Below are 27,377 nucleotides of genomic sequence, written 5' to 3' on the forward strand. Positions count from 1 at the left end.
GAGACTAAAGCGTGTTTTCATCCCCATCCCCCACCCCCCCCAACCCCCTCCCACCCCCGGCTCAGAACAGTAGCTTTGACACTTCAACAGTTTTCCCTCTAGCATGGCTTGTTGGAGCTTGAAGGCTGACATTCCTTCTTAAAGGCCCATCAAGGTTTTCATTCAGAGTGAACCTATGCATTAAGATGGTATTGATCCTGTTTTTGACCATCATTCACCCATGGCAGCCAACCAAGTAAGGGTGTAAAGCATGTCTGTCGCACTGTCGCCACCTGTGCAGCTCTCATGCAGTGACTCAACGGGTGGGAGTAAGATGCAGCTTAGAGGGACAGGCCTACGTGGCAGCATCTCTGCCACACCCTGCTCCCCTTTCAGGATGAGAGGCAGGACTCAGAGGTTCCAAAAAGAGAGAAAATTCTGCAAGGAGGATGGTGCCACTTTGTACATCTACTTGCAATCCCCAGTATAGTGGAATGAAATTGTCCCTTCCTGCCAGCGTTAGCATGAAATCTGTGTAAAGGTTAAGGGGACACTTTACTGTTTTGGTACGTGCAATCCCAATAGTTTCATGGCAGGGCACTTTGAAAATGTTCGGTGCAAGTTATGCTAGGTTAAAAGCAAGTGCATGGTCTGCTGTCTCCGTTGACAGCTGTGTTGGAGTTGGGTTGGCCTTTGTGTTGGTGAGCCCTAAAGAAATGCGTGTGATTTAAGTCTTGCAAAGTGAAAGTGGAAGGTCAGAAAATAAATAAAAATCCATGGAATGGGTCATTTGGCTGCCATCCCCATTTTACTTTCCTGAGAGGCAGAAGTGGTGGAAAGATCTCTGTAAAACAGTGCTTCTCACACTTTAATCTGGGGCTCTGGTCGAAATGCAGATTCTGATGTAGTAGGTCTGGGATGGGGGCCTACGATTCTGCATTTCTGACCAGCTCCGGGGGACGCTGGTGCTGCTGGACCACGTGCCACACCTTGAGTGGCGAGTTGTCAGGAAACGTGTGCTTCAACGGGCTCTGACTCTGGATGTCACTGTTGCACCATAGGCAACTTAGGGTGACACAGACAGGACTCCCGACTCTCAGGAGGAGCTGTGTTTTAGTGAGAGGTTAGAGCGAGAGAACTGTCCAGTTGGGGCTTGAATACTGTTCCCGGTCTCTTTGAAAATCCTAAGGTTTGAAAACCCTACAGGAGTCCGATGTGCCTGCCAATGAAAAAAATTTAAAAAAAAAACATTTCATGGACTTGGGATTCCAGTAACTGGCTCCTTTTACATCTGTTAAGGGCTATGAGGAGAGGAGTAGAGGGCAGAAGACTAAGAAAATAAGTAGGAAATTAGAGGAAATTTAGAAAAGGAAAGTTCCATTCCTTCCTGCTTCTCTCATAGGGAAAAAACTGTTATGTGCCTTCCTTTCTTCATGTCTCTGAAGACAGACACGGGATGACCACAACTGATTTGTGTGACCATATTCTGGCTATTTAACCTGTTATTTCACAAAACATCCTCACCTACAAAAGGAAGGATTTAAATTTAGGTGGTTTTCAGAGCCCATTTGATTGTTAAAGCATAGCAACTAAGAGTTTTATGATCATACAGCACTAGGTATAGTATATTCATGTATCTTTAAGAACGTGGCTTTATTTCTAGAAGGGCACTTTGAAAATATGTGTGTGTTAATATATATAAACTTTGTATTTTTTTCCTCTACATTCCTGGCTCTCTTTCTTTTAAAAAAAAATCTTTGTTTCATAGCTTCAAAAGAAATTTTTTGTATAATCCATAGTTGACTGTATTAATTTCTGCTTCCATGATGTTAATTTAAGGAATCTGGCCTCACAGTAACAGCAAATTCTAGAACTTTCCTCTGTGGTTAATCAGCATTTTCCCTAAGCATCACATATTTTGGGGGGTATATGTATGCATTAGATAACCTCTTTGAGAGGACAAATGGTTATTTGTTCCAGAAGGTACTTTAGGTCCAACTGTATGTACTTGACTAAGTGTGTTCTCTCAACATAGTGACATCTTCAGTCCTGGGACAGAAGTCTGGAATTTATTCACCTCTCTGTTCTGATTAATTGGTTACACATCAAACCCCATATAATGTAGTGGGTAGTGAAGCACTCTAAGTCAGTCAAGAGTTTCTCATTCTTAGACTTCTGGATGCGAAAATTAAAATTTTCTATAAATTTTCTCCAAGAGACAATGTTCATATTATTTACAGGAATTGAGTTTTATAAAATATAAACTCCTCTGAGCCAAGGATGAAGAATAAACATAGAATGCCATGTTGAACAACTAAAATTGCTATATCAAGTTCAGACTTAATGAAAACATATTAAATTGTATACGGAGAGGTTTCTGATGCATTGTTTTGAGGATATGTTTACTGTATTAAAAGCAATAAGCCTAGGCATGGATTCCGGTTTCATTGACCCCCTCACACAGTTTTGGTGAGAGTTTAAATCAGTACTGTTCTGCAGGGTGACTTGATGTTATCCATGAGAATGTACAGGCTCTATCTTTTCATCTCATAAGTCCACTTCTTGGCATTGATCCAAGGCAAATTATTGGACCAGTACACAAAGCTGTATGTAAAAAGTATGTTCCTCGAAGTGTTTGTAATATGAAAAAATATGGAAATAATCTACATATTCACTAATAAAGGAGGGTCAAATAAATATGGCACAAATATGAAAGGAAACATTATAGAGCCATTAAAACGGAGATATATGGGTATTGTCTCATAATAAATGTTAAAAGAAATAAAGTAACGGTGCTGAAACAATTGGCTACTCATATAGGAAAAAAAAATGAACCTCAATCCCTACCTCATACCATATACAAAAATTAATTTGAGATGAAGCATAGCCCTAATGAAAAGCTAAAACTATAAAGCTTCTAGAAGGAAACAGAAAATAATATCTTTGAATCTTAGGGTCAAGCAAGACATCTTACACAAGACACCAAAGCAATGACCATAAAAGAGAAAACTGATATGCTAGACTTCATAAAATTTAAAACTTGTATTCTTCAAAAAACATCAAAGGGGCTGGCCCCGTGGCCAAGTGGTTGGGTTTGCACACTCTGCTTCAGCAGCCCAGGGTTTCACCAGTTCAAATCCTGGGCGGAGGCATGGCACCGCTTGTCGGGCCATGCTGAGGCAGCGTCCCACATACCACAACTAGAAGGACCCACAACTAAAATATATGCAACTGTGTACTGGGGGGCTTTGGAGAAAAAAAAGGGAAAAATAAAAAAATCTTTAAAAAACAAATCAAGAAAATGAGAAGACAAACAACAGTCTGCTAGAAGTATTTACAATGTTTAACTCATAAATCTGACAAAGGACTCTTACCCAAAATATGTAAAGAACTTCCAAAATTCAATAGCCAAAAGATATTCCAGTAAGAAATGAGCAAAATATTTGCACAGACTCATCACAAAAGAAGAGATGAATGGCCACTAAGCACATGAAAAGATGCTTGATATCATTGGTCATCAGGGAAACGCAAATCAAAACCACAATGAGATGACCAGCAATGACTGATAATGCCAACTGTGGGTGGGGCTGTAGAACAACTCAAACTCACACATTGCTAGCAAGAATGTAAAATGTTACAACCACTTTGGAAAACAGTTTGTTTCTTATAAAGATAAGCACATTCCCTGTGATTCAGAAATTCTATTCCTAAGTATTTAAACATACACTCACAAAAAGGTTTGTGTATGACTATTCACAGCAGCTTTATTTGTAATAGTCCAAAACTGGAAACAACCCAATTGTCCATCAATAGGTGAATGGATAAACAGATTGTACTATATTAATAAAAAAATACTACTCAGCGATAAATAAACTAAAAAAATTGAAAGTAACATATTTGGGTAAAACATATATACATATACACGTGTCTATAAGCACAGGGAAGAATCAGGAAGCTACACACCAAAATGTTGATGGCAGTACAATTATAGCTGATTTTTTACTTTCTTTCTTACACTTTTGTTTGTTGTTGAAAATGTAGTACTATTTCATTGAAGGAGAAGAGATAACTTCATTTGGAAGGGGTAGGGAAAAAGCAGCCACTCTGGGAGCTGAGCTGGAGGAGAAACTGGAGCTGTGTGTTTCAGCATCTCCTCCGCGTCGACTGGAGAGAATTCTGACTGTTCATCGCTGTGCGGGCGGAGCTTCCAGAGGCCCTGGAGGCCTGTGGGGCGAGCCCTGTGTCCTGCTGACCATGCACAGCGTCCCCTATGGTCTTACTTTATTTGGCTGTATTGGCCCAGGGGAGCCCAGGATTTGGACGAGCCGAGTCACAGAATGTCTGTCAGGCCTGGAAGTGTCGTCAGTGCCGTGACAGTCCCCCCATGAAGCATCAGAGGCCCACAGCATTTAAGTCACTTTCCCAGAGTCCTAGAGGTGGTTCCCAGGCTCCTGACCTAGGGCTGCTACTTTGCTGATCTTTGATCCCTGTGGTTGTGGAAGAGCCCTCAGTTCTCCAAAGCAGCTTTTAAGGCCAGAGAAAAAGAAGTTTCAGGTAAGGGAATGAGTTTTCTTTCATATCTTAGAGCATCAGATTGTTAGGCCTTCTGTTCGGATCTGTGTCCGGTGAAACACATGGAAATTCAGAGGTTCCTGACGTTCCTTGGGTCCCGGCCTCTAATAAAGGCAGCCAAACCTCTCATTTGAACAATGTATGTTTGCTAAAAGCCACAAAACTTTACTTTTGATTTGGGGGGTTTCAAGAACCCTCTGAAATCTGTCCCTGTGTTGTAAATGTTTTTGTCTTGTATTCTTAGGTTGTCAGGTACTTCTCTTGCATTTGGACATAATGGAACTATGAACTGGTTTTGATACTTTTGTGGTAAATAGGATTCTTGACAAGACAACAGTATGGGAAGAGAGAGAGAAAGGACGGCAAGTAGGAAGGTCTCACCTTGTCGTATTACACACTTAGCCTTGTCTTTGTTTCTTGTTGCTGATAGATTGTTTTTCCACTACAAGTAAAATTTTATGATTTTCTTTAGCACTCCCACCACACTAGCACAACTGCTTTCCTTTTGGTATGTGCTCAACTCTGTTCCCATCCACATGAATAATTTATGATTATAGCCAAAGACTGTCTTCAGCAAGTTCCTTCATCCTGTTCTCTGGAAGAAAGCAGTACCTTCCATACAAATAGTCCAAGACCCAAGACAAGGCCAGCATTTCTTTGTGCTTCTCACCAAAAACGTAGGTGTTTGAATAAGAGCAGGTAGTTTCTGCTTAAAAGATGTAAGAGTTTTGAAAATGGCCTAGTGCCGTGGTTTTCGCATCAGCTGGAGGACTTGGTAACACACCAACTGCCAGGCCTACATGAAGAGTTTCTGATTCAGTGATCCCGGGTGGGGCCCAAGAATATCCATTTCTAATAAGCTCCCAGGTGATGCTGACACTGTGGTCCAGGGCCACACTTTGAGAAACAGTGACCTAGGGAACAAGAGTCCTATAAGACAGTGTGTTTGCCAGACTTCTCTGATAACAAGAATCACCTGGGGATGTGTGTGAAAAATAGAAATTTCAGCTCCATGCCAGACTCACTGAATCAGAGCCTCTGCAGAGAGTCTTGGGGTGCTGTATTATCAGATTTGGGGAAATACTATTGCTATCAAGTAAACCCTGCAAATCACCATGGGGCACTAGAATTTATTTACCACTCTAAATGACCCTGTGACCCCCTCTGCCCCTCGAAGTGTATCTTCTTGGCTTTATCCTCATTTTTAAGTGAATTTTAGGCCATCCTTGAAGAACGTAAATATTTTTATTTCAGGCGCCAAATATATTGTGTAAAAGAGATACCAGAATGCCTGCCTTCTGAGAACTTCCTAAAGCTTCACCGAGACCCCTTTTTATAAGCATAGTCACAGTTTGTTGGGGGGCGGGCGGGTAGGGCCAGAGGGAAGGAAGGAAAGAAACGTGCATTTCTAGCGAGTTCCCTAGTGATGGTGATGCTGCTGGTCCGGGGAACCACTCTTTGAGAACCTCTGGAACAGACCAATGGCTCTCAAACATAGCATGTTGGAATCTCCTGGGGGAGCTTTAAAAAATCCTTCTGCCTGGGTCTCACCCCCAGAGAGTAATTTAATTGGTCTGTGGTGGGGCGTGGACAGTAATGCCAGTGATCGCTGAGGTTGTGAACCACTATTGTGTGATCCTAAGGATAGAAAGTAACCTGTTAAGAAGCATTAAGCCCTGATGGGGAAATAGGGCTAACCCAGTGCCTCTCATACTTCAGTGTGTATACGAATTACCTGGGCATCTTGTTAGGATGCAGATTCTGATTCACTTTATCTCTAGTGAGGCCCAAGATTCTGCCTTTTTTTTCCTGAAGAAGATTAGCCCTGAGCTAACATTTGTTGCCAGTCTTCGTCTGTTTTTTGAATGTGAGCTGACATCACAGCATGGCCGCTGATAGATGAGTGGTACCCGGGAACTGAACCTGGGCTACTGAAGCAGAGCACACTGAACTTAACAAGTAGGCCACTGGGGCTGGTCCAAGATTCTGCTTTTTTAGCAAGTTGAGCAGATGAATATCAAGGGGCTTAGAAGGTGTTAACAAACACACCTAAATACCTGTCAACACGTAGTTTTTATATTTATGTTTTTTAAAAGTGTAGAACAAATAAAACCTATGTCATTGAAAAGGCAGACACCTTAAATTAGAATTATAATTTATATATTATATAAATTATATTTATCTATTAAATTATTATATATAAAATAATAGATATTTTTGCAGTTAACCAACATTTACCTTCCCTTGATGGCTAGAAAATTTTCTTTTTGCTTCTTTCCACCCCCCCTACCTGTAGTTTGAAACGGATATTTGTGATTTAGTTTTGCTTTAGTATGATACACATGTAGTAACAGGCCTTGTTTTCCCCCCGATATTTAGATCTCAGTGTTCAGTTTTTCTAAGTTTGGGGATCTTGCCTTTTGCATCTTCCTTGCCTCAGACCCTACCCCTTAGATGTCACTGCCCAGGAGGCTAAATGTTCAGTGATGCCCCAAGGCCCTCATTTCAGGAGCTGGTGGCATTTGGCTCTGTAGTGCCATCAGATTGCACATTCTGCAAGCCGGCCTCCTTGGGACATAGCTTCAGCCTGTGTTTCTGGCTTGAGCCCAACCCTTCTGTCCTGGGTTAGGGGTGAAGCTTTTTCTCTGGCAGGTTCCATCTGCTGGCACTTTTCCTGCTGTGGTGGAGTTGAGACATTGCTGTCAGAGCCTTTTAGAAGCGGGGAACAGAGAATTGGGGCAAGGGAGGAGCAGGACCTCAGGTGAGGAGGAAGGGACGTATGTAAGTCTCACCCGCTAAGTTGGCTTCCCCTGGTCTTTTGCATTTCCCCAGCTGCATGTGGTAGAAGCGTTGGGTGATTGATGGCATTTGGATTGGCCCTCAGAGGACACATTGGTGGCCGTTGACCATTTGAAATTGGTGGGAAGGACCCCGCTTCCCCAACTGACCAGGGGACAGGCCCTCCCTCTTGGGCGTGGCTTGTCATTGGTCAGGCTGTAATCGTACTGCTGTGATCCAAAGCATCTCTCAGTGGAATGGGATGCTGGCAGGAAACAAGGGTTTTCAGTTATTTCCTATTTTTAAACGAGATCTCTGTGGCAGATGCCAACGCCCCCACCTCCACCCTGTGCTCTGGAGTTAGCCCGCCTGGCGTGGGTAGATGAACATCAGAAGACTTGTGTAGAGTCATGAAAGAAGTGCTTGTCCCAGCAGGAAAGCCCGTGACAATAAAAAAGCAGAGAATGTTCTGAGTCTCCTACATTAAAAAGAGAAAAGCTTAAGTGAGATTTATTTCAAGGAAAGGAAAGCAACATTCAGGATTTGCTGGCACAGCTTGTATGACAGGTGGAGGGCAGCTTGAACTTGAGTGTGGCTGGGGTGCGGTCGATGCTAGTTCTGCCTTTTGAAAACTCTGGACTCGGTTGCTGCTTCCAGCATTTCCCATAACCGTTTTCAGTGGAAGTGCAGTGTGCGTACTATGTTGATAACACAGTTTAACATTTAGGGAACTTCTGTCAAGTAGCAAATTATAAAGTACTTCCTGGGTTAGGCACTTGACCTCTTGTAAGTTTCTCTTAAATAAGTAGGAACTTGTATGTTCTGGGGAAAACACAAGAACATCGGGGTAGTTTCTCTTTGGCATGGCTGACGCTTTCTGCTCTAAAGAGTGAAAAGCCAAATTTTTAAAAATCAAAGAACTGGTTCTATCTTCAAGGTGAAATTCTCTCTGTGAAGTCTGAATAAAGCACTCCTGGAAGATCCAGTGTCCTTTCCCCATGATAATACAACTCAAGAAAACCACACCTAGGTCTCCTTAGAAAGGGTAAGAAACCTAAGCCAAACACTTAAAAATAAGATTTATTTTATTTACTCATCAGCTTTAAACCCCTCAATGACTTGACTTTGCTCTTAGAGTAAATGGCAGTCTCCTTACTATGGCAGGCCCAGCAAATCTCATCATCTAGCCTCTGCTTCTCTCTCTTCTCTCAGCGTAACCTGCCCTTTCTCTGTCTCAAACTCAGTTGATCAAGTACGTGGAGCTTTTTCCTGCCCCAGAGCCTTTGGACCATTCTTTTACAGAAAAAGAAAAAAAAGACTTTAATTTTGATGAAGACAACTTTATCAATTTTTATTTTTATGGATCTTGCTTTTGGTGTCCTGTCTAGAACTCTTTTCCAAGCCCTAGGTCTTGAAGGTCTTCTGTGTTTTCTTGTAAGAGTTTCATAGTTTTTGTTATTTTACATTCAAGACTGTGATTCATTTTGAATTAGTTTTTGCGTAAGGTGAAAGGTTAAGATCAAGTTTGTTATTTGGCTTGTAGATGGTAGCTGCTGTAGCACCATTTGTTGAAAAGACTTTTCTTCCTTTGTTGAGTTGTTTTATATGCCGTTGTCAAAAATCATATGGGAGCGTTGTCTTGATTTGTTTCTGGGCTCTCTTTTGTTCCCTGGACCATTCTCATCTTCCACACTTCCCCAGCTAACTCCTATCCATCCCTCAGGTCTCACTGTCATTTCCCTAAGGAAGTCTCTAAGGACACTCATTCCCATCCATCTCCATACCCTCAACTTCATGCCTAAGAAGTTCTGCCTCCATTATTCTCATTCAACACCTGTTTTTTCTCCCTCATGGCATTTAGCATAATTTCTTAATAATTTTCTAGTTTGTTCGTAGTAGTGTGTGTGTAATTCCTTCCTATAAGGCCCAAGAAGGCAGAAACTGAGTCTATTCTGTTCACCGCCATGATGCCCAGCACTGTGCCTGTTACATGCTGAGTGCCCAATCAATGTATTTTGAATAAATGAATGGAAAAAAGTCAGGCTTCCTGGGCGATGTTTTCTAAATCATTGGGGACCATTTTCTTAAAATAAGAGGACATTCCTGGCTCTTGAGCCTTAGGATTTAATTTTTTCCCCAATTAACCTATCTTTTAAGGCAGTGGTTTCGCAAACCTTTGCCCTGCATGAGTCTTCTGGGGGGCTTGTTAAAATGCAAACTCCTGGGCCCCAGCCCCAGAGTATTTGATTCAGTAAGTCTCGGGTGGCCTGAGAATTTGCATTTCCAACAAGTTCCCAGAAGATAATGCTGATGCTGCTGGTCTGGGGACCACACTTTGAGAACCACTGTTTGAAGGTTAAGAACCTAAGGATGTGTTATGATCCCCTTTTACTTGGTGACAGTCCCAGGCACCCTTCAACTTGTCGTTAACAGTATTGATCAGTTTGGGAGTAATCACAGAGAATATCACATCAGAATCCAATCCTGGAGGAATGGAAGGGAAAATATCTGCTATAGCAGTAAGTCAGGAGAACTGCACATTTTAAATAATTTAAACAGGAGGTGAACAAAAGCTTTTCAAAGTACACTAAACTAATTCTCTTCTGTGGCTTTTACATTTTGTTTCTTCAGTGTTTGAATAGGCAAAAGCACTGATATTTTAACTCAGACTACCATGAGTAGGGATTCTTGCTCAGTAAGAACAAGGCTTTACTAATATTGACATATTTATAAAATTAGGGTTTAGGTTTCTGCTATGGTCTATTTTCCCTAAACCTATTACAATGAACCAAAGCAAATCAATAAATACTATTTCATATGCCTAGACTGAGTCATATAATTACTTTCCTCTGAAGTCAACAAAAAACATAAAGGTGATAAACTTAAAAAAAAATAAACTTCAGTAATTCTAATTTTCATTTGTCTGCTCTTCTCCAGACAGCCTATTACCCTTTTTCACAGAGGAGCAGCTCATTTTCAGCATAGGTTGTTATAATCTGATAAACTCTCATCACACAACATTTCCTGGAAAGATTTGGCAGCATCACTTTTCTTTAAGTGTTCAGGAAGCGACGTGGGTCCCGGCCGCTCAGCTGGAACAGAACCAGTGCAGGGCTCCGAAAGCATTTGCAGGCTCTGAGATGGTTTTAACGTGTTTGGTGGCAACATTGCCCTTGTGCACACTTTTGGAAAGATTCTGACGTACTGTCGTGGTGTAGAGTGGGTGTGGATGGGCCGGGACGGTCTCTGGGAGGGGCTGGATGCCTCCATGCCCACTTTGGTGCACAAAGAGGCAGCTCTTAACATGAGAACTCTTTTCAAATAAGGCAGAAAAGATAAATAAGGACTTGGCTTTTAGTACAGCCAATCTGTTAAGCATACTGTGAACCTAAATTATTTGGGGGCCCAAAGCACGGATCTCCAGTTAGATTATTTTGGGGGATGGGGAGGGGAGTGTCTGCTTTGTTCATTTCTGTATCCTCAGTGCCAGAAACAGTGCTTGGCATAGCCGAGGCGCTCACTTGTTGAATGAATGAATGAGTGAATGAATTTGCTTTCGATTCTTCCAGTTTCTCTCTTCATTGTCTGCATATGATATACGTACTTACTCCAGCCTCTTAAATATGTTACCCCAAGGAATAAGGTTGCAAATATAACTGTGAACAAACATAGCATAAAATTTCTCTAATGGGCAAAACCCAACTTTTTTTTCTACATTATGAATGAAAACCAGTATCCAGGCAATATTCTAATTTAGATCTTGATTGATAATTGAGATTTCCCTCCATCTATACCCCACCCATGACAAGAAAATTATCTGCCGTATGTATGTGAGGAGGCCAGATGGAGTTCGGTCATAATTACATAATTTGGTTGCAAAATAACCGCGAGCTGGTTAACATTACCTCCGCACTTCCTGTGGTAGAAGCCAATATTAGACATCACCAGAAGATAATCTGATGAACCGTGGCCAGAGTTTGCACTCAAACATACTTATAATTAACTTGCTTTTAAATTAAATTCTTGACAGAAATGTGTGGGCAATCATAAATGGTGTATAATAAATTAGGTTTTTGGATGACTGAAAGACTGACTTATTTAAAGAAATAAGTGAGCTCTGCATTTTTTATTAGGGTAAAGATGTTTCTGTGTCTGTGTATGTGTGATTTTCAGTTTAGTTGTGTAGACTCTGCTTCCTTGAGATTTCTCCTTAGCACCTAGTCTCCTTATGTCACCTTCCTCTCAGCCCGTCCACTTCATTTGTGACTAAGCCGTCATATAAGCAAACTGCTCTAGCCACAGCAGCTTCTTGCCATGCACTTTCTCGTCTCCTGCCTTTGCGTGTCCTGTTCCTTCTGCCTAGAATGCCTTTCCATCTTTCTCACCCGGAAAAACATTCATTCATCCTTCAAGATTTAGGCCAAGTGTTCTCTTATGAATACAGCTTTTGGCCACTGCCACCCTCCCACCCTTTAAGGAGAAAGTAGGACCACCTTACTGTGGATTGGAATTGAACTGTGTATACACTGCTGTTCTAGCGCCTTCTCCTTTCATTGCATCTCTGTCTGCGTCCAGCACTCGTGTGTGAAGTTCTGGGAATGGCACAGGGCTTTAGTTGATCTTATGTCTCCAAAACAGAAACAAAATAGTGGTTGGTACAAACTCTAGGATGTTGTAGATCTTTAAAACATGTTAAGGTAATTTAAATATACATATAGTCAAATCATATGTTGAAATAGCCTCAGGTGGTAACAATGGCTACCTTAGGATCGTGAGATAGTAAATGATTATTTTTTGCATGTTTTGTCTTTTCCAGATTTTAAGTTATTTATATTGCTTCCTTAATGTTATAAAGTGAAGAAAAAGTGACATGTTAGAGAAGAGACTCTAGAACTTTCACATCAAAATGGTTGTTTCCCCTTTCATAATTGTCATTTTGAGCAGCAAGTTCTTATTCCGATTATAGTGCCCTAATTCTATCTGTTTTTGAAACTCCTACGCTTCCTTTGAGAGCTTCCCACCTATCCTCAGTGGTGGAAAATTAAAGTACTTAATTTTTTGAAAGAGTCAAATGACATTCAAAGCAAAGTCTATGGAAGAAGGTTGATAATCAAGCTAGTATCACGTGGAGTCGGGAAGAGAGTGCGCGGGTTAAGCACTGAGACATTTCCTGTGTGTCGTGTAAGTACCGCCTCAAGCCCTTAAACACGTGATCTCAAGGAGTAAAGTTGGAAATACAACTGCTTTAAAAACAATATTACATAAAATTCTGAAACGTAACTTTCTCTCTAAAAGGGATTTGAGCAAAGCATCCTTGTAATGAGCATAGACATCCTTCCCTCGACTACCTTGAAAGGAACCCACTCATTTGTGCCTGTAGGTTCTTACCTGTTAAAGCGGCATCGCCCTCACTCTAAACCGCATAACAAACAGGGCCTGGTGCATGAGCCGAATTGCTCTCGGGAGCTGAGTCATTTAGCTCTAAATGCAGCTCTGTCACTTACTAGCTGTGTGACCTCAGCAAATTCTAAACCCCTCTGTGCCTCAGTTTCCTATCTGTAAAATGGGGAGAGAGTATTTTACTAGTACATAGCATTGTTGTCAGGTTTAAATAAGGTAATAACTGTTAAGTGCTTTAAAAAGTGCCTTGAATGTAACATAATTTAGCTAATTCTAAGAAACACATTTTTCACATTTTGATGCTTCTGAAATGAGGATGTGTCTTACAATTAAGGGAATTTTTAAAAAGCATTTTGTCACCATTTAATTAGCAACATCCTTTTTTTTTAAATCAGTAGTCCTTGACATAATGGTGCACCATAGAGTAGATGACGTTTTAGGTTTCAGTAGCTAATAGTAGTAACAGCTCAATAAATACTAGCTGTTGTCAGTGTTGTCATCAGCCTCAGCATCTTGGTCCTAACCAGGGCCGTGGCGTTTGTTGGGGTGGTAGGCAGTGCTAGCCTCGAGTATATGTCAGATCTCAATTTCATTTGTCTGTTTGCACTGATGTATTCTTAGAAAAGATCTAGTGAGCTGTTTTTCATATTTGTTTCATATTAAGCTAATGTAAAGTATTTATGGGATTAATTCATGCAGTGTCCACATTATTCTCTTCAATGCAGATCAGTCCCTTGAAATAGAGGAGACAAATTCTTTACCTTCCCTATTGAGGTATTTTCCTAAATCCTTTCAAAGAAGTGCTTTTTCTTAGCGAACAGAACTGAGCCACCATTGTACCACTTAAGATTTACGAGTTTGCAGTCTTCCCGGAGGGAGAGAAGAAGCGGTTTATTGATCTGTAACAGAGAATGGATCACGGCCAAACCTTTTCTGGTTTATCCAATGTACTGACATAAGAATCCGCATATCGTTAAGAAGACTGAGTCCTCACAATTTGAGGCCACCTGTCATGCAGAACAATAACTGGGAAAAATCGATACTCAATATACAACTGTTGTGTTTGCACAGACACTGCCAGCTCCACACCCAGGGACAGGCATATCTTGTTATTTTACCGGTGATGTGCTTGTTGTTCCTAATTTCAGGCTTCTTCCTCATTTTGATTTTATTGTTCAGTTTGGGGGAGGGTGGGAGAGACCAATTTGGATCCGAGATAAAGATCTTCTGCCAGGTGAAAGAAGTTCAATAACAGGAGGAGACCTTGGACGAGAGTTGCTGAAGCTTGGCTGGGAGGATTCTGGGCACATCTCCATCCAGATACCTTGATGCATACTTCATTCTCCCATAACACACGCAGCTTGTTTCTTCTTGCCTTTAAATGGTGGTATTTACAAGCCATTATAAAGCAAGAGTGCAAACACATAGGGCTAGAAAGGGGCCAGCAAGCAAGGGTTTTGCTTAGATTTTGTTGTTGGCTTTTAAAAGTATAATTAGTTGAATCCCAGAAGCTGGGCTTCTTGCCTTTGTCCCCTCACCTCCCCACGCCACTCCTCCTTCTTCGTCCCCCCCAGTCCCTACCTTTTCTGTTGTTGTCATCACAAAGCTACATTTGTCAGACATGGATAGTCGTTCCTATTCTTAAAGATAATGCTCACTCTATCCCAAAAGCCTGCCTTTTGATTCACCAGCTCTGACTGTGCACAGGGTTCATCACTCTCCAAGTTCAATGCCATGGACCTGAACCAGTGCCTGTTGCCAACAGAATGTCAGATGATTGTCACATAGTCAAAGAGATTAGAGCCACCGGTCCTCTGCGTATGCTGCCAGACAGAAACTGGGGACCAGCAGGGAGGCTGAGAATCAGGTCTCTGTGGGTGAGCTGAGCGGTAGTCACAGAGCTGGAAAAACCGTGTAGGGGAGCATGCCTGTCAAAGCAGGCCTGTGAAAAAAAACCACCAGGAATTTAGCATTTGCACCGAGTTGCTTCCACGGTAGCTAGCTTTGAACTGTAGTGCAAAACCATTCAGACAGTCAGGAAAATTTCACTAGCTAAGCAGCAAGAAATTCCCACCCAATGTGATCAAAGTCATCAGTCACTTCCGCTTCCTTCTTTTTATTTACTTATATTTCTGACCTCTTATAATCCCCACGACTGGCCCCATAGTTTCCTTTTGCGTAGCATTTCTTTTAATACTCTCTTCTTTCTGCAGTGCATTTTAAAGCAAATAAAACCAAAATTGACAAGAAGTAGCTAATGTTTCTTTTTTAATAATCATTTTAAAAATAATAAAGGAGCTAAAAATCATCCATAATTGCATCACTCAAGGACAGCCACAAGGAATATTTTGGTGTATTTACTTTTAATTCTTTTAAATAAATGTGTAAATACATATTTTTAATAAAATTAGGTTTATGCTAGAACACAGTTTTTTATCAATGTACTTTGAGTATTTTTATGTATTATTAAAAGCTCGTAAATGATTTCAATGACTGCATTCGGATCCAGTATATATAGATAGATGATTATTTTAGCCTTCTCCTGTGCTTGGGAGATCATGTGGTTTTCTGAATTGACACTTTAATTCTACACTTGGAATCCATTAAGCTCAATTTTTCTGATTTTGTGGGTCGAGAATTGGAATTTGGGCACAGTGGAAATGGAATATTTCTATCTGTGCTATTGTTTGCCTTCTTTGCTGGCATTTTTCAGAAGGCATTTTTGGAAAAGCAAAGGTTGGAGCAGTGTTCTTTTTCTTCTTTTTGTTTGTTTGTTACAAATTTTGTGATTGTTATGTAAGTCGTGTTATAGTAATCTCAGTTAACTTTTAAATAGACAGTCAATATAAAATAAGAAATGCATTGCCCAACATGAACCCTAATGTTTCAGAGTGATGTCCCGTTTGAAGTTTACATAACAGAACAGTGGAAGCTATTGAAGATTTTTTTTAACTAGGGGACTGACTGGATCTGATTTATGTTTTAGAAGACAGGGTAGGTGAAAGATTTTAGCTATCTCAAAAGAATTTGCGTGAAGTTAATCTTGTAAAAAATGTGAACATTTGTTGCAACAAGTGCTTTGAAATTGCAGTTGAGTAGATGAAACTGTTGAACCAGCATTTGGAAAGGAGGAGAAGTTTAAAAACCAAAAATAGTTTGTGAAGTGCTACAGAACGAAGTGGCTTGTATTTGAAGGCCACCTTCCTAAATAAGTCACGTTTCTGGAGAACCAATTTTGTCTCCCATGAGGAATGTGTCTGGAGACCTGCTGTCAGTGCCTGCCCGCTGGGCGTCTCTGGTATAACTCCCAACACTGATGGCCAGGTCTAGTGCAGCCACCACCTTGATCCACAGGCTATCTCCCGCATTCTGATTTGCTCTCTCCATTATCAGTCATCTTTGTAAACAGAAATCTGAGATTTAGTTTTGTACATATTTTTAAATGATCCATTTTTATGAGGCTCTCTTGATTGTTTCAGGTTGAATCCGTTTGGGAACTTGATGCATAAAATTTGCATGACTCCTCACTCCTTTCTGGATCTGTCATTGGATTCAAGCCAGCATGGCTCACACCGCAAAGGTTAACGGCTGTGCCTCAGGTAACTGTGCTCTGGAGTGTGTGTGTATGAGTGTGTGTCTTTGCTCAAACTAATATCTAATTTCTCCTTTAATAACGGGTCGGTAATAGCAAGTTGTCTAGATAACTAAGATTTCAAAGCAATTTTCTATCCATTGAAGTTGTGTTTGGTTTTGTTTTTTTAATCTCTTAGAGAATTTGCTTTTATCTTTAGTCTTTTTGTACAGAAATCAGTTAGGCAAATTATTGCCTAAGTCAATTCTATTGAAGTGTTGAAGGATAAACATGAAACCCTGAATGCTGATGCAAGGGTAATGTGTACTCCTCTTGCACTTCCTTATGAGAGATTGAACGCTGAGAGAGGAACTGAGTTTGAATGCTTAAAACCAATTCCTAGTATCCCATCCCAAGCAGCGTTTGTTTGATGTTCCTAAACAAAGAGAAAGGGGGGAAGAGAATGGTACGTCCTCTAAAGTGACTGTCCCAGAGAGAAGTATGCAACAAGCCATATTACGAATCATAAAGACTTCTATTTTGATTCTTACTTTGGTTATATCAGAGACCTGTATAGTTTTCAGATCTATTCCAATATTGCTTATATAAGATTTGGGAGAAATCTGTAGAACAAACACAGAGAAAAGCTTCCTAAGAGATGGCATATGACAACCTGTCGAAAGTTCATTCCTCTTTTGCATTATCTGCCAAATAGCAGAATGTGTGAGAGCAGTCACTGTGTATGTGGGAATTCTCATGAAGGCCTAAGTCCAAAGTCCTCACTCTGTGGGCTCTGAGCACTGGATAATGGAGAGAGTGTGGAATTGGAGTCAGGAGACCTGAATTAGAATCCATCTCCAGCACTGACCATGCAATCTGGGGCAGGACTGTTTGTCCATGTGTAAAACATCAATAAGTGTATCCACCTGCAGGCTTAGAGCCAACGAGAGCACCAGAAACATACAAGTGCTGTGTAAGCTGTAAAGATGACAGCAGGAGAAGGAGACCTCTGAAGTGGGAGTCCGCAGCCCATGTATGTGACGTTTAGTTCCCATAATCCCAGCCGCAAGTATTTCCTCTGGCAGGAATGCTGTGGCTTTCCTAAAACCAAACCCAAATAAACTCAGTTGTTTGTTCTGGGATAACTGGTCTTTCTCCATCCATTCTTTTGCTTGTCCTTTCCACTGCCCAACTTCTTGGGACTTTGATAGATTCTACTCAGGATTGCTGTCAATAATAAATATGAATGACAATAGCTAACATTTAATGAACACTTACCATGTACCATGGTGCCTAAGATGCCTTGCCTGCATTATCACCCTTGATCCTCACAGTAATCCTATGAGATTATGCTATTGCCATCACCACCACCACTGTCATCCCTACGTGATGACATAGAGAAGCTCAGCAATTTACCTGAGTGAAGTAAGAAAAGCCAGAGTTATTACTTGTTTCTCTCATAAAATATTTGATAAGGAAGGAGACTGAATCATTGTGAAATTTCTGGAGTGTTGTGACTGAGTTTCAGTCCCCTGTGATGCTGTGATCTCCCTTCCCTTTCCTGCCTTCACTTCCATTCACACACTCACAGGAAGCGGGTCATGGGGATGTTGGTGCCTCAGGACCTCGACCCTCTGGCCTCTCTGGCAAAATCCTATCTTTAAGAGTCTAGATAGCCCATTTGCCCCAAATTCATCTTCCAACTTGCCTTGTCCTGGAGTGTCCCTTTTCTCTTTGTTCCTAAGTCTGATGATCCAGTTATAACCTTTCCTTCTCAACTGGTGTCCTACCTAACAGGTCTGGGCACTGAGTCTGAAAGCAGAGGAAAGCTCTCTGATTTGTGACTTCTGAGGTGTTAGGGTATCAGTTGTTTCTGCAGACAGGTGTCTGGACCAGGCAAGAAAAGGTTTTGTTTATTCCAGTCACCATGACCTCTGTAAGCCTGTAAGCAAATCTGATTAGAGGCTCAGTCATACACAATTACTTTATATATATGTGTGTGTGTATATATATTGTATGCATATACATGCATATATAATACATATGTATATGATGCTCATTGTAGAAAAATTTTAAATATAGAAGTTTAGTGTTGTCTAAAAAAACAAAGCAAGAATCACTGGTAATACCACCACCCAGGAATAAATGTTTTACTCATTTTCTATATAGTCTTTAAATTTTGCGTATTTCAAATAGTTGAGATTATGCTTATCAAAATTACTTTACCATTTCTTTTTTGCATTTTATATTACAAAAGAAATACCTGCTCATTGTTTAAAAAAGAAAAGCCAAACTCAATGCAAAAGTGTATGCTGGTTATAAATATACTATTTTGAAACGTAATTACCTAAGAACATTCATAGGCCCCAGATTAAAATGGGATAAAGAGGGCTTTATGGCAGCTAATGAGAGCTGGTTCCTGAGCTTTCCCATGAGAAAAAGATAGACTGAGTAGTGTAGTAGACGTTTTAAATGTGGATTAAATTAATGTATTTTTTTCATTTTGCAAAGATAAAGTATAAAATTAAATATGTTTTTTAAACTGTGCTTTCCCTACATGTGTTTGCCGCAAAGAGGTCCCACCCACCCCTCCCCCTGAAAAGTCACTGCTTTGGGCTCCATAGAACATGAAGGGAAATCGCAGGTGAAGGCAGAGGCAGGGCGGAATAAAGCACCAACAACCGAGCAGCTGCTGAGAGCCGCGCAGCACCGTCCAGCCAGACCGCGCCCTTGGCTGCAAAACCCACCTGAGGACTGATGGTCCATGATTACATCCCTGTTTAGAGCTTAAGCTGCGTAAGGGACTATTCACAAATCCTTTTATCCTCTGACTTCCCCACTGAGTCCTTCAGTTAGATTGGGTAAAAGGTGCTGATTTTAAAATAAGAGCAGTTCATTAATGCTGTAATTTGAAAAGATTTATTACAATACATTTCAAACATAGGAAATGTGTAATGGTTATATAACAATCCCCCATAGCACCTAGCTTAAGAAATAAACTTTACTAGTATATTTTTATTTGCATGGCAAGTATTATGGAGCACCTACTGTGTGCCAGGCATTGTTCTAGGCACTGGGGATACAGCAGTAAATACAACAGGCAAATCCCTACCTTCAAGGACCATCCATTCTAATGGAAGTTGAGGTCTCTTATGGACAGCGTCCACATAAAATAAAGGACATGGTTATACTAAAAAAGTGTTGTTTATCTGAAATTCAAATTTAACTCGATGGCCTCTGTTTTTATTTGCTAAACCTGGTGACCTTCCTTGTGTACCCATTCTGGACTGCATCTTCCTCCTTACCGCCCACCCTGTCAATATCAATCACTCATCATAGTGCTCTCTCTTTTTCACCAGATCTTCCATCCTACTTCTGTTGACTGGTCCAGTTTTATTTTCATTAATTTAAAACATTCTATTACGTTGTTACTAGGAGTATCCTAATGTCATGTGTTACTGTAATGAGGTCTGGGCATCATAAATTGCTCATGACTGTTCTCTTCTCTCCTAGCTAACTAGGAAGTAAATGGGGGGTGGTTGGTTAGGAAAATTGCTGTATTTCTGCCGAGTTTAGGGATGGGGATGGTCTGCTTGGTCCGAAGTTTCTGAATCATGTTGTAAACTGGATGCACTGATTGATACCTCTCTAAACACTAATTAACATTGTGAAACTTTAATTAGAGCTTAGAATCTCTTTAGAAGCCAAATAACAAGTAGCTTATTTGTCAGATGAAGATAATAATACCTGTCCTACCTTCTTCACAGGATTGTTGTGAGAAAAAAATAAAACAATAGCCATAAAAACACTTTTTTTTTTTTTTTTGCTTGAGGAAGATTAGCCCTGAGCTAACATCTGTGCCAGTCTTCCTCCACTTTATATGTGGGTTGCCTCCACAGCATGGCTGATGAGTTGTGTAGGTCTGCACCTGCCAAAGTGGAGCTCACCAAACTTAACAACTATGCCATGGGGCCAGCCCCTAAAAACACTTTTTAAGACATAAAGTGCTGGTCAGATGTCAGGGGAAATCACTGTCCTTCTTGTTCTGCTGTCTGTGTCATGAGCTCCTGATCCAATAAACACCTGTTCAGGTGCCATTGTGCCAGGTGCTGTTGGATGCTATGACATTGGGCAAGAATTGTATTACTGTCCTGCCTCTAAAAGTTAAATGACATAAATAGATGGAGTGACTTTTTATGTCTGCCATCACCATCTTTATTTTTGCCAGTACTTACCTTTGCTAGTTTATTATAGTTTTTCCCCATCTTGCTATTTCTCTTTCACAGCCTAAATATATATATATTTCCAGACCAATACATATTTACTTACTTAAGGTACTTATCAAACTGCACTAAAAATTTGTTGACATTTTAAATTAATATAATAAATTTCATAAAATCTTGTTACCCTGGTCAGTTATTTGGCTCCGGGTTTCGTCACCATGCCAATCTTCAATGAGGTACAAAGGCCACTGATAAGACCAAGTCAGTCAGACATTGCCACAGACTCATGGCGGAGCAGGGAGAACGCTGTAGCACAGTGCAGCCCACTCTCGGTTGTGTAAATATTTTTTCTGGGCAGGAGCATTTCTCAAACAGAACTCTGAGCCCACTGCGGTGAACCTGACAGCAGGCATTGAGTGCTGTTTGTCAAGTACAAGACCAGCTTGCACTGACTGCTCTGGCTGGAACCAACCTGGTGTTTTCTGAGAGCATCGGTAAAGAGAGAGGTGGGGTGTTCGTGGTGGTGAGTCTTGGCTCTGTCATCTGCAGTAGTATTACTCCAAAGGCAGAGGGTGAGCTGATTAGAAGCTGGGGCTGCCTTAATTCGTGGGTACCCTCCATGACTTTCCAGAGTCTCCTGATTCAGTTTGCAAAAGGATCAAATGTGTGTTCCTGTTTGTGCTTTGCTTTCTCTTCTAAGCGGTGTGTTCAGAAGAGCTGAGAGGGTGAAACAAAGTTGCCCAACATAAAAACCTAGGTAAGAGCCAGAGGGAGTCTTATTGATTTCACCTGTGCAGCCTCCCATCCCTGCTTTCAGATGACAAAACACTCGCCCAGCTCTTACACTTAGTTAATGGCTAAGCCAGAAGTTGAATATGGACAGTCTTTTTCCTTTGTTCAAGGCATCATGTTGACATTAAAAATCAGAAGTGTGGCATCTGTGAAATTCTGATCAGACAGAGCAAGGGGAAAGTTTGCTTTTCAGAAAACTACATAAAACCCAAAAGTAGAATGGTTATGAATAAAATGTCCTCCCTGATAGGAGTTATGTTGATAAGTGACTTTTTTCTTAGTCTGAGTTATTTCGTAGAGTCAAATTAACAAACATATTCTAATTCCTCATATGTATTTAGTACATCATGCAGTTTCATCCTGTTATTTGATCTGTGTAATAATTGGATTTAATTCGGTTATGCATTTCAACTTTAAATGAAACTGTTGTTAGTTTATTGCAGGTTAATTTCACACTGAAGTTTATAAATGAAATAATGTATTTTTTTGTAGTGATAGTGTTTGAGAAGATAGTTGTTTTTTTTTTTAAGGAAGAAGTAGTTACATTTGAATTTCATAACAGTTAATATGTTGAGACCATCTGCAAATAGGAGACCCTGGCTTTCAGAGTCTTGCCTGGCCAGTTAATCAGAACCCCAGAATTCGTCCAGCCCCCAGAGAAGTTCTGAAGAGGCCCTCCCTTGTCAGGGCTTGTCTGTTTTACAAACTCTCAAGGCTTCAGTTTTCACCTGTAGCCAGCTTCACTGTATAAGCTTTCTTGCTCCAAACCTAGAGCGAGTCATAATGGGTTAAGCATCAGATTTCAGACAGGCGATTAGCTCTCCAGCTAAGCTGAGGAAGGATGACTTATCTTCCAGTGAGGACCAGCCCCCTTGGGTGTGGAAAGGATAGAATCCAGGCTCCTGCTAGTCCTGGGTGCTGGGCAAAGACACCCTTCGATTAGAGATTTCTACCCAGGTGTTCTTTGGGTGCCAACAACAAAGAAAAAACACGAAATAAAAATCCAATGGGGAGATTCGCTATGTTAAGGACTTGAGCTGTTGCTGTCATTCTGAGACTGCATAGCGAGGAGAAGGATTAAACCAGCCCTTCCTACAGGATTTGAATATTCTGTGCCTGCTCACCCGCAGACGTCCCATCGTGAGTATTTGCATTTGTTTCTGGTTATGCACTTCCCCTCCTTGAAGGACTAGGGTGGCCTCGCTAAGCCCCTCAAAAGTATAGTTGGTTACCTTCCTTTTTCACGGTTTGCCTTCTTCCTGTGTCCTGGATAATTCCAGTTCATCTCTGTGCAGTTTCTGAGAAAGCTTTGTATGAGCTTTGAAAATAAGTGACGAAAGCTCACACTTTCAATTTGGGGGTCCTTTTCTATAAAAGGCGATTGGATTTGATCTGGCATGAAAAATATTAGCATAGTTCGCAAATTCAAGGTAGTCATTTCTTGCTCTTTTCTGGCAACATATTTAAAAATTGCATTGACTAGACTTCGCTCATAAAAACCTCAAAGAAGACCCAGCCAGGAAATCAGATTTGATAAGATCCATTCAAACAGTTTTAGAAATTCGCAGTCAAAATAAAATTTGATGATTCTCTTTTTCCTCTCTTGGCTTCTCTGCTGGATATTTTTGGAATAAGCTGTAACTCAGTAAGCTGATTGATTTACTCATTTCCATATGCTTTAGGAAAAGTATGCTCATGTTTTAGAGGCTAAGCCTGTTTCTGCTTTTGGGTTGCAGTTCATTATGAAGGCGGAAAACGAGAAGTTTTTAAATATGCAGCCCATTTGTATATATAGCATTAGTTATCTCAGCTGGTAGTTCTATATGGACAAGTGATCTCACAGCTTAAAAATAAGTATGCAGCTATTTTGAAGATTTTTTTTTAACAGTGACCAGATTTCTAATCCTAGCAGTTCTTAGAGCAAGCCATGGCTGACAATTCAGAATAAATAATATTCTGTAATATTCAGAAGGCCTTTCTAACCAACAGATAGAAAAGCAGAACTGTAGGCGTGAGGAAGAACTGGGCACAGGGACCAATTGTTGGATTCGTGGGATTTGTTCTTATCCTGAAAGTTAATCTTTGTGTCCTTACTCCATCTTGTGTGACAAGCTAGATTTGAGTGATCCGTGACGTTTCTACCAGCTGGATTGGAGGCTGTGGACATGGTTATGATGTCACCATATGAACCTTTCTTTAAAAGAGGTGGTACTAGAGTCGTAGGTTATGGAAGCAGTTTGCTATTAATAGTCATAGTTCTAGGTCTATTTTAGGTCCTTTTTCGTGATTTTCTTTCTTTCTTTTCTTTTTTTTTTTTTTGTGGAAGATTAGTCCTGAGCTAACATCTGCTGCCAATACTCCTCTTTTTGCTGAGGAAGACTGGCCCTGAGCTAACATCTGTGCCCATCTTCCTCTGCTTTCCATGTGGGACGCCTGCCACAGCATGGCTCAACAAGCAGTGCGTAGGTCCACACCCAGGATCCAAACCAGCGAACCCCTGGCCACCAAAGTGGAACACGCAAACTTAACCGCTGTACCACCAGGCCAGCCCCTGGTGATTTTATTTAATTGGAAAAACTTTCTCTCCGAGGAGTCTTTTGTATTTTGGATATGATCTCTGTTAGGAAAATCAAGAGAGAGTCGTGGGGATTTCTGAATTTAGCCTCACAATATTTGGTTTAGTTGATAAATCCTATCAGCTTTGCAAATAATTTCGTGAAAACGTTGATTCATCTTGTCCTGCCAAAGCTTCCCATCCCTGCCCACTTTTCTGGATGTCCTGTTCTCTTGCATCAACTGTCCAGTAGGCCAAGGCATTTTAAGTGTTTCTGTACAGCTGGCACATTTAAGAGGTTCCTAGAAGAAAAGGGGAGACTATGCCCAGACTAGAAATATAAAAGAGGGAAAGAAATGTGATATTTCTAATAATTCATCAGCCCAACTGCTTAATATCTTTAAAAGCTTAGTCATGTTAAATTAAGTCTTACTTTCTTCCTACTAAAACCAAAAAAAGTTCACTTTTCCTCTGCTTTCGGTATTGCCGTCATCTAAGTCCATATACCTACCAACGTGTGGCTGGTTTATTTCCTTTTCCCCAGTATTTCAGATTGAGTGGCTGGGATGCTTTACTCAAACCAAGGATGCACCCTGGAAATTTTTGTTTGGTTGGTTGGTTTTTGGTTTTTTTGTGTGTTATATGAGGAAGATTGGCCCTGAGCTAACATCTGTTGCCAATCTTTCCTCTTTTTGTTTGAGGAAGATTGTCGCTGAGCTAACATCTGTGCCAGTCTTCCTCTATTTTGTACATGGGATGCTGCCACAGTGTGGCCTGACGAGCGGTGCCAGGTCCACGCCTGGGATCTGAACCGGCGAACCCCAGGCCACAATATCAGAGCACACGAACCTAACCACTATGCCACCGTGCTGGCCCCATGGGAATGTTTTTGGAGGCAGCCTGTTTGGCACGTCCCCCTCCAACTGCAAGGACAAAGACGGATTTGTCTTCCTGTGACCTCGCAGAGAAGGCAGAAGTACCTGCTGGCTCTATGCAGCCTGTACCCTAAGCTGGACTCCACCTCTTCGAGTCATGAGTCAGCCCGGTGATATACTGACTTTATAGCACACCAGGGTGGAGACCTGGAAGTCTGTAGGCCAGTAGGGGAGGAAGGGATGGTTTGCATGTCAGACCGTTCCGACAATGCGGCTTACGGGAAAAAATTGCAACACACTGAAGCCCTGTGCCACCAGATTTTTCCATTAGCGCCACGCTTTACCCAGCTTCCAAATCTGCCCCAGGGACAGCTGGTTGGCAATGTGAGGGGAAACGGCCACATCACGTCGTAAGCTGTGGTTGGTGGCCTGTCAGCCTGTCCAGGGAGGAATCGCAGCAGGCCCTGAGCGTTGCCTTCCACGCTCTCCTGCATCACACGCATACAGGAGCTGTGGATTCTCTAGGGAGGGGTGCTCGCCGTTATTTGGGCACTAAAAACGGCGGCTGGAACTTACACCACCTCAGGATACTGAATTTAAATGAAGAAACCCGAGACAGAATGTCTTCCAGAAAGGTAAAGGAGGCTTAGAGTTTGGGTGCTTTTCCTCTGGGGCATTTTTCTTTGGTGTTGTGTCCTCTGGACACTTTGATGATGAAAAAGTAGACTTTCCAATTAGTGTGAATTTAACCTGTGGTGTAGTTTTGGGACTACCAGGAGGAATGGTACAAGACTCAGTCGAAATACTTCAATGCAGTGAGTTCATTCATTCAGCAGCTCACTTTTAAATGACTGCACAGAACTTCATTTGGCAGAAGGGCAGCCCTTTTCCTTTTTTGTGTAGTGGACCAACCCTGAGATCCTGTGAAATTTGGTCTGTCTTTGCCTTATTCTCACTACTTTGTGATTTGGTTTTGTTAAGGATGGCTGGCAAGATTAAGGATCATTGAGCTTTCTATACTTCTGTTATTTTTTCTCTCTCTCTCTAAACATTTTAGCTTTTAATCTGTATTCCCTTCTCTTAACTCTGAGCTGTTGGTTTTGGCCTTATGTTAACAGAAATTGTGGTGTATTTCTGTTCTCTTCAGTCCTGATGCCTGCAAAAAATGTGGTTGGCCTTCTCAGCCCACCATGGCCCCAGGTGGCAAGAGACCACCTCTGTCTAAAGAGCTGTGAAAGAGGTGGGGCTTCGGCACCTTCCGAGCTGCTGTTCCCCAGTCCCAGCTGCCCTGTTCCTCTCTTAGTGGCTTTGCTCAAAGCACTATTCTCTTTACCCAAATGTCTTTCCCATAGCTGTTAGTTTAAGCCCTTCTTATCCTTCAAGTCCTGCTTCCTCTCTTACATCTTCCAACAAGTGTTCTCAGATACTCCCGATGGAATTTACCTCTTCCTCTTCTTTATTCCTAGAGTGCTTTGTATCCTATTAAATAGTTGCCATCACTTGCTTTTAACCAAGAGTTATGGTTGTGTGCCCCACTAATCTGTAAGCTTTGAGATCTTAAGAGGCAAGATTCATGTCATCTTCCTCTTGGTATGTCCATCACACCTTGCTTAGTACTCAGCGTCTAGTCAACAGGCTCCATGCTCAACCAGCAAATATTCCCAGCACACCTACCTGTGCTGGCATGATGCTGGGCATATAATACAGCGCACAACACAGGCACAGCACCTGCTTAAGAATTTGTGGGATTGAACTGAGCCCTGCCAGTTGCCAATCTTATATTGTTATACCCTTTGCAGTTTTCTTCAGCCTGTTCACCTGGATATTTTTCCTGAATGAACAGGTGGCTTTTACTCAGTCACACACACTCACTTGCTTTCTTCCTCCTCTCACCTCTCGACTAACTGGAAGTTGTAGTATCTGCTTTTTCTCCATCACGTGTTCTAAGGTAGAGCTTAAAATGAAATTGTTAAATGCCTTGGGTTCCAGGGAGAGGTGACCGGTAGAATGTGGTTGTCCAGGGAGGATTACGGGCAGAGGCCATTTGGAAAGTTCCCTCTAGCTCCCATGGCCTCTTCCTTTGCTCTTTCACTGATTGTTAGCAACCCAACCAGAGAGAGGGGTTGGAGCTCTACTCAGGCTTATTACCTAGTCTGGTTTGGCAGGCTGGTTGAAACCACAGATGAGAATCTGAGTTAGTGACCTCTGAGGTGGGAGTGTGGCCAGTTGGTCTACCTTCCTTCTCTCCCACGGTTTTCTTGCGAAGATCTCTACAGATCTATCCTCCCCTTTAGGTGGGAGGAAGGAAACAGTCTTTATTATCTGTTACTTACAGCCTTTATGGTCTCTGTGGTAATCTAGTTTAAATTGCCTGATTTAGTTTTATGCCCCAAATTCATTTTGTCATTTCACTTTTTTGAATGTTGATTTCAAATCTTGAATGAAAATATATTGTGAGACAGTCTCTTGTTTAAATTTGATGAAAGTAATAATCATGGGGCAACCCAGACTGTAAAGAAAGCCTAACATGTAGAAATTCAATGTGACTCCAGTTTTAAGCCTTAAATGTGTTTGGTAAAATGCGCTTTGTTGAGTAAGAGAGTGAAGACAGAGATTTTTTTGTTTTTTTTTGG

General features: G+C 41.3%; 1 protein-coding gene across 11 annotated transcripts in view; it reads left to right on the plus strand.

The window, feature by feature from the left end:
- Positions 1 to 27,377, plus strand: part of KANK1 (KN motif and ankyrin repeat domains 1) — a 198,044-nt gene that overhangs the window by 122,626 nt on the left and 48,041 nt on the right. For 7 of the 11 annotated variants that reach the window (XM_014846757.3, XM_014846759.3, XM_070495984.1 and 4 more), the window contains one exon: positions 16,209 to 16,328. In XM_014846757.3, the coding sequence (XP_014702243.2) occupies positions 16,292 to 16,328 (37 nt within the window). In that variant the 5' untranslated portion in view covers positions 16,209 to 16,291. Of the gene's footprint in view, positions 1 to 16,208; positions 16,329 to 21,541; positions 22,456 to 24,935; positions 25,380 to 27,377 lie in introns of those variants that run through there. The other 4 variants (XM_070495992.1, XM_044756995.2, XM_070495990.1 and 1 more) reach the window with 3 other exon arrangements.

Source organism: Equus asinus, chromosome 23 (genome assembly GCF_041296235.1).
Source record: "Equus asinus isolate D_3611 breed Donkey chromosome 23, EquAss-T2T_v2, whole genome shotgun sequence".
Taxonomy (NCBI): domain Eukaryota; kingdom Metazoa; phylum Chordata; class Mammalia; order Perissodactyla; family Equidae; genus Equus; species Equus asinus.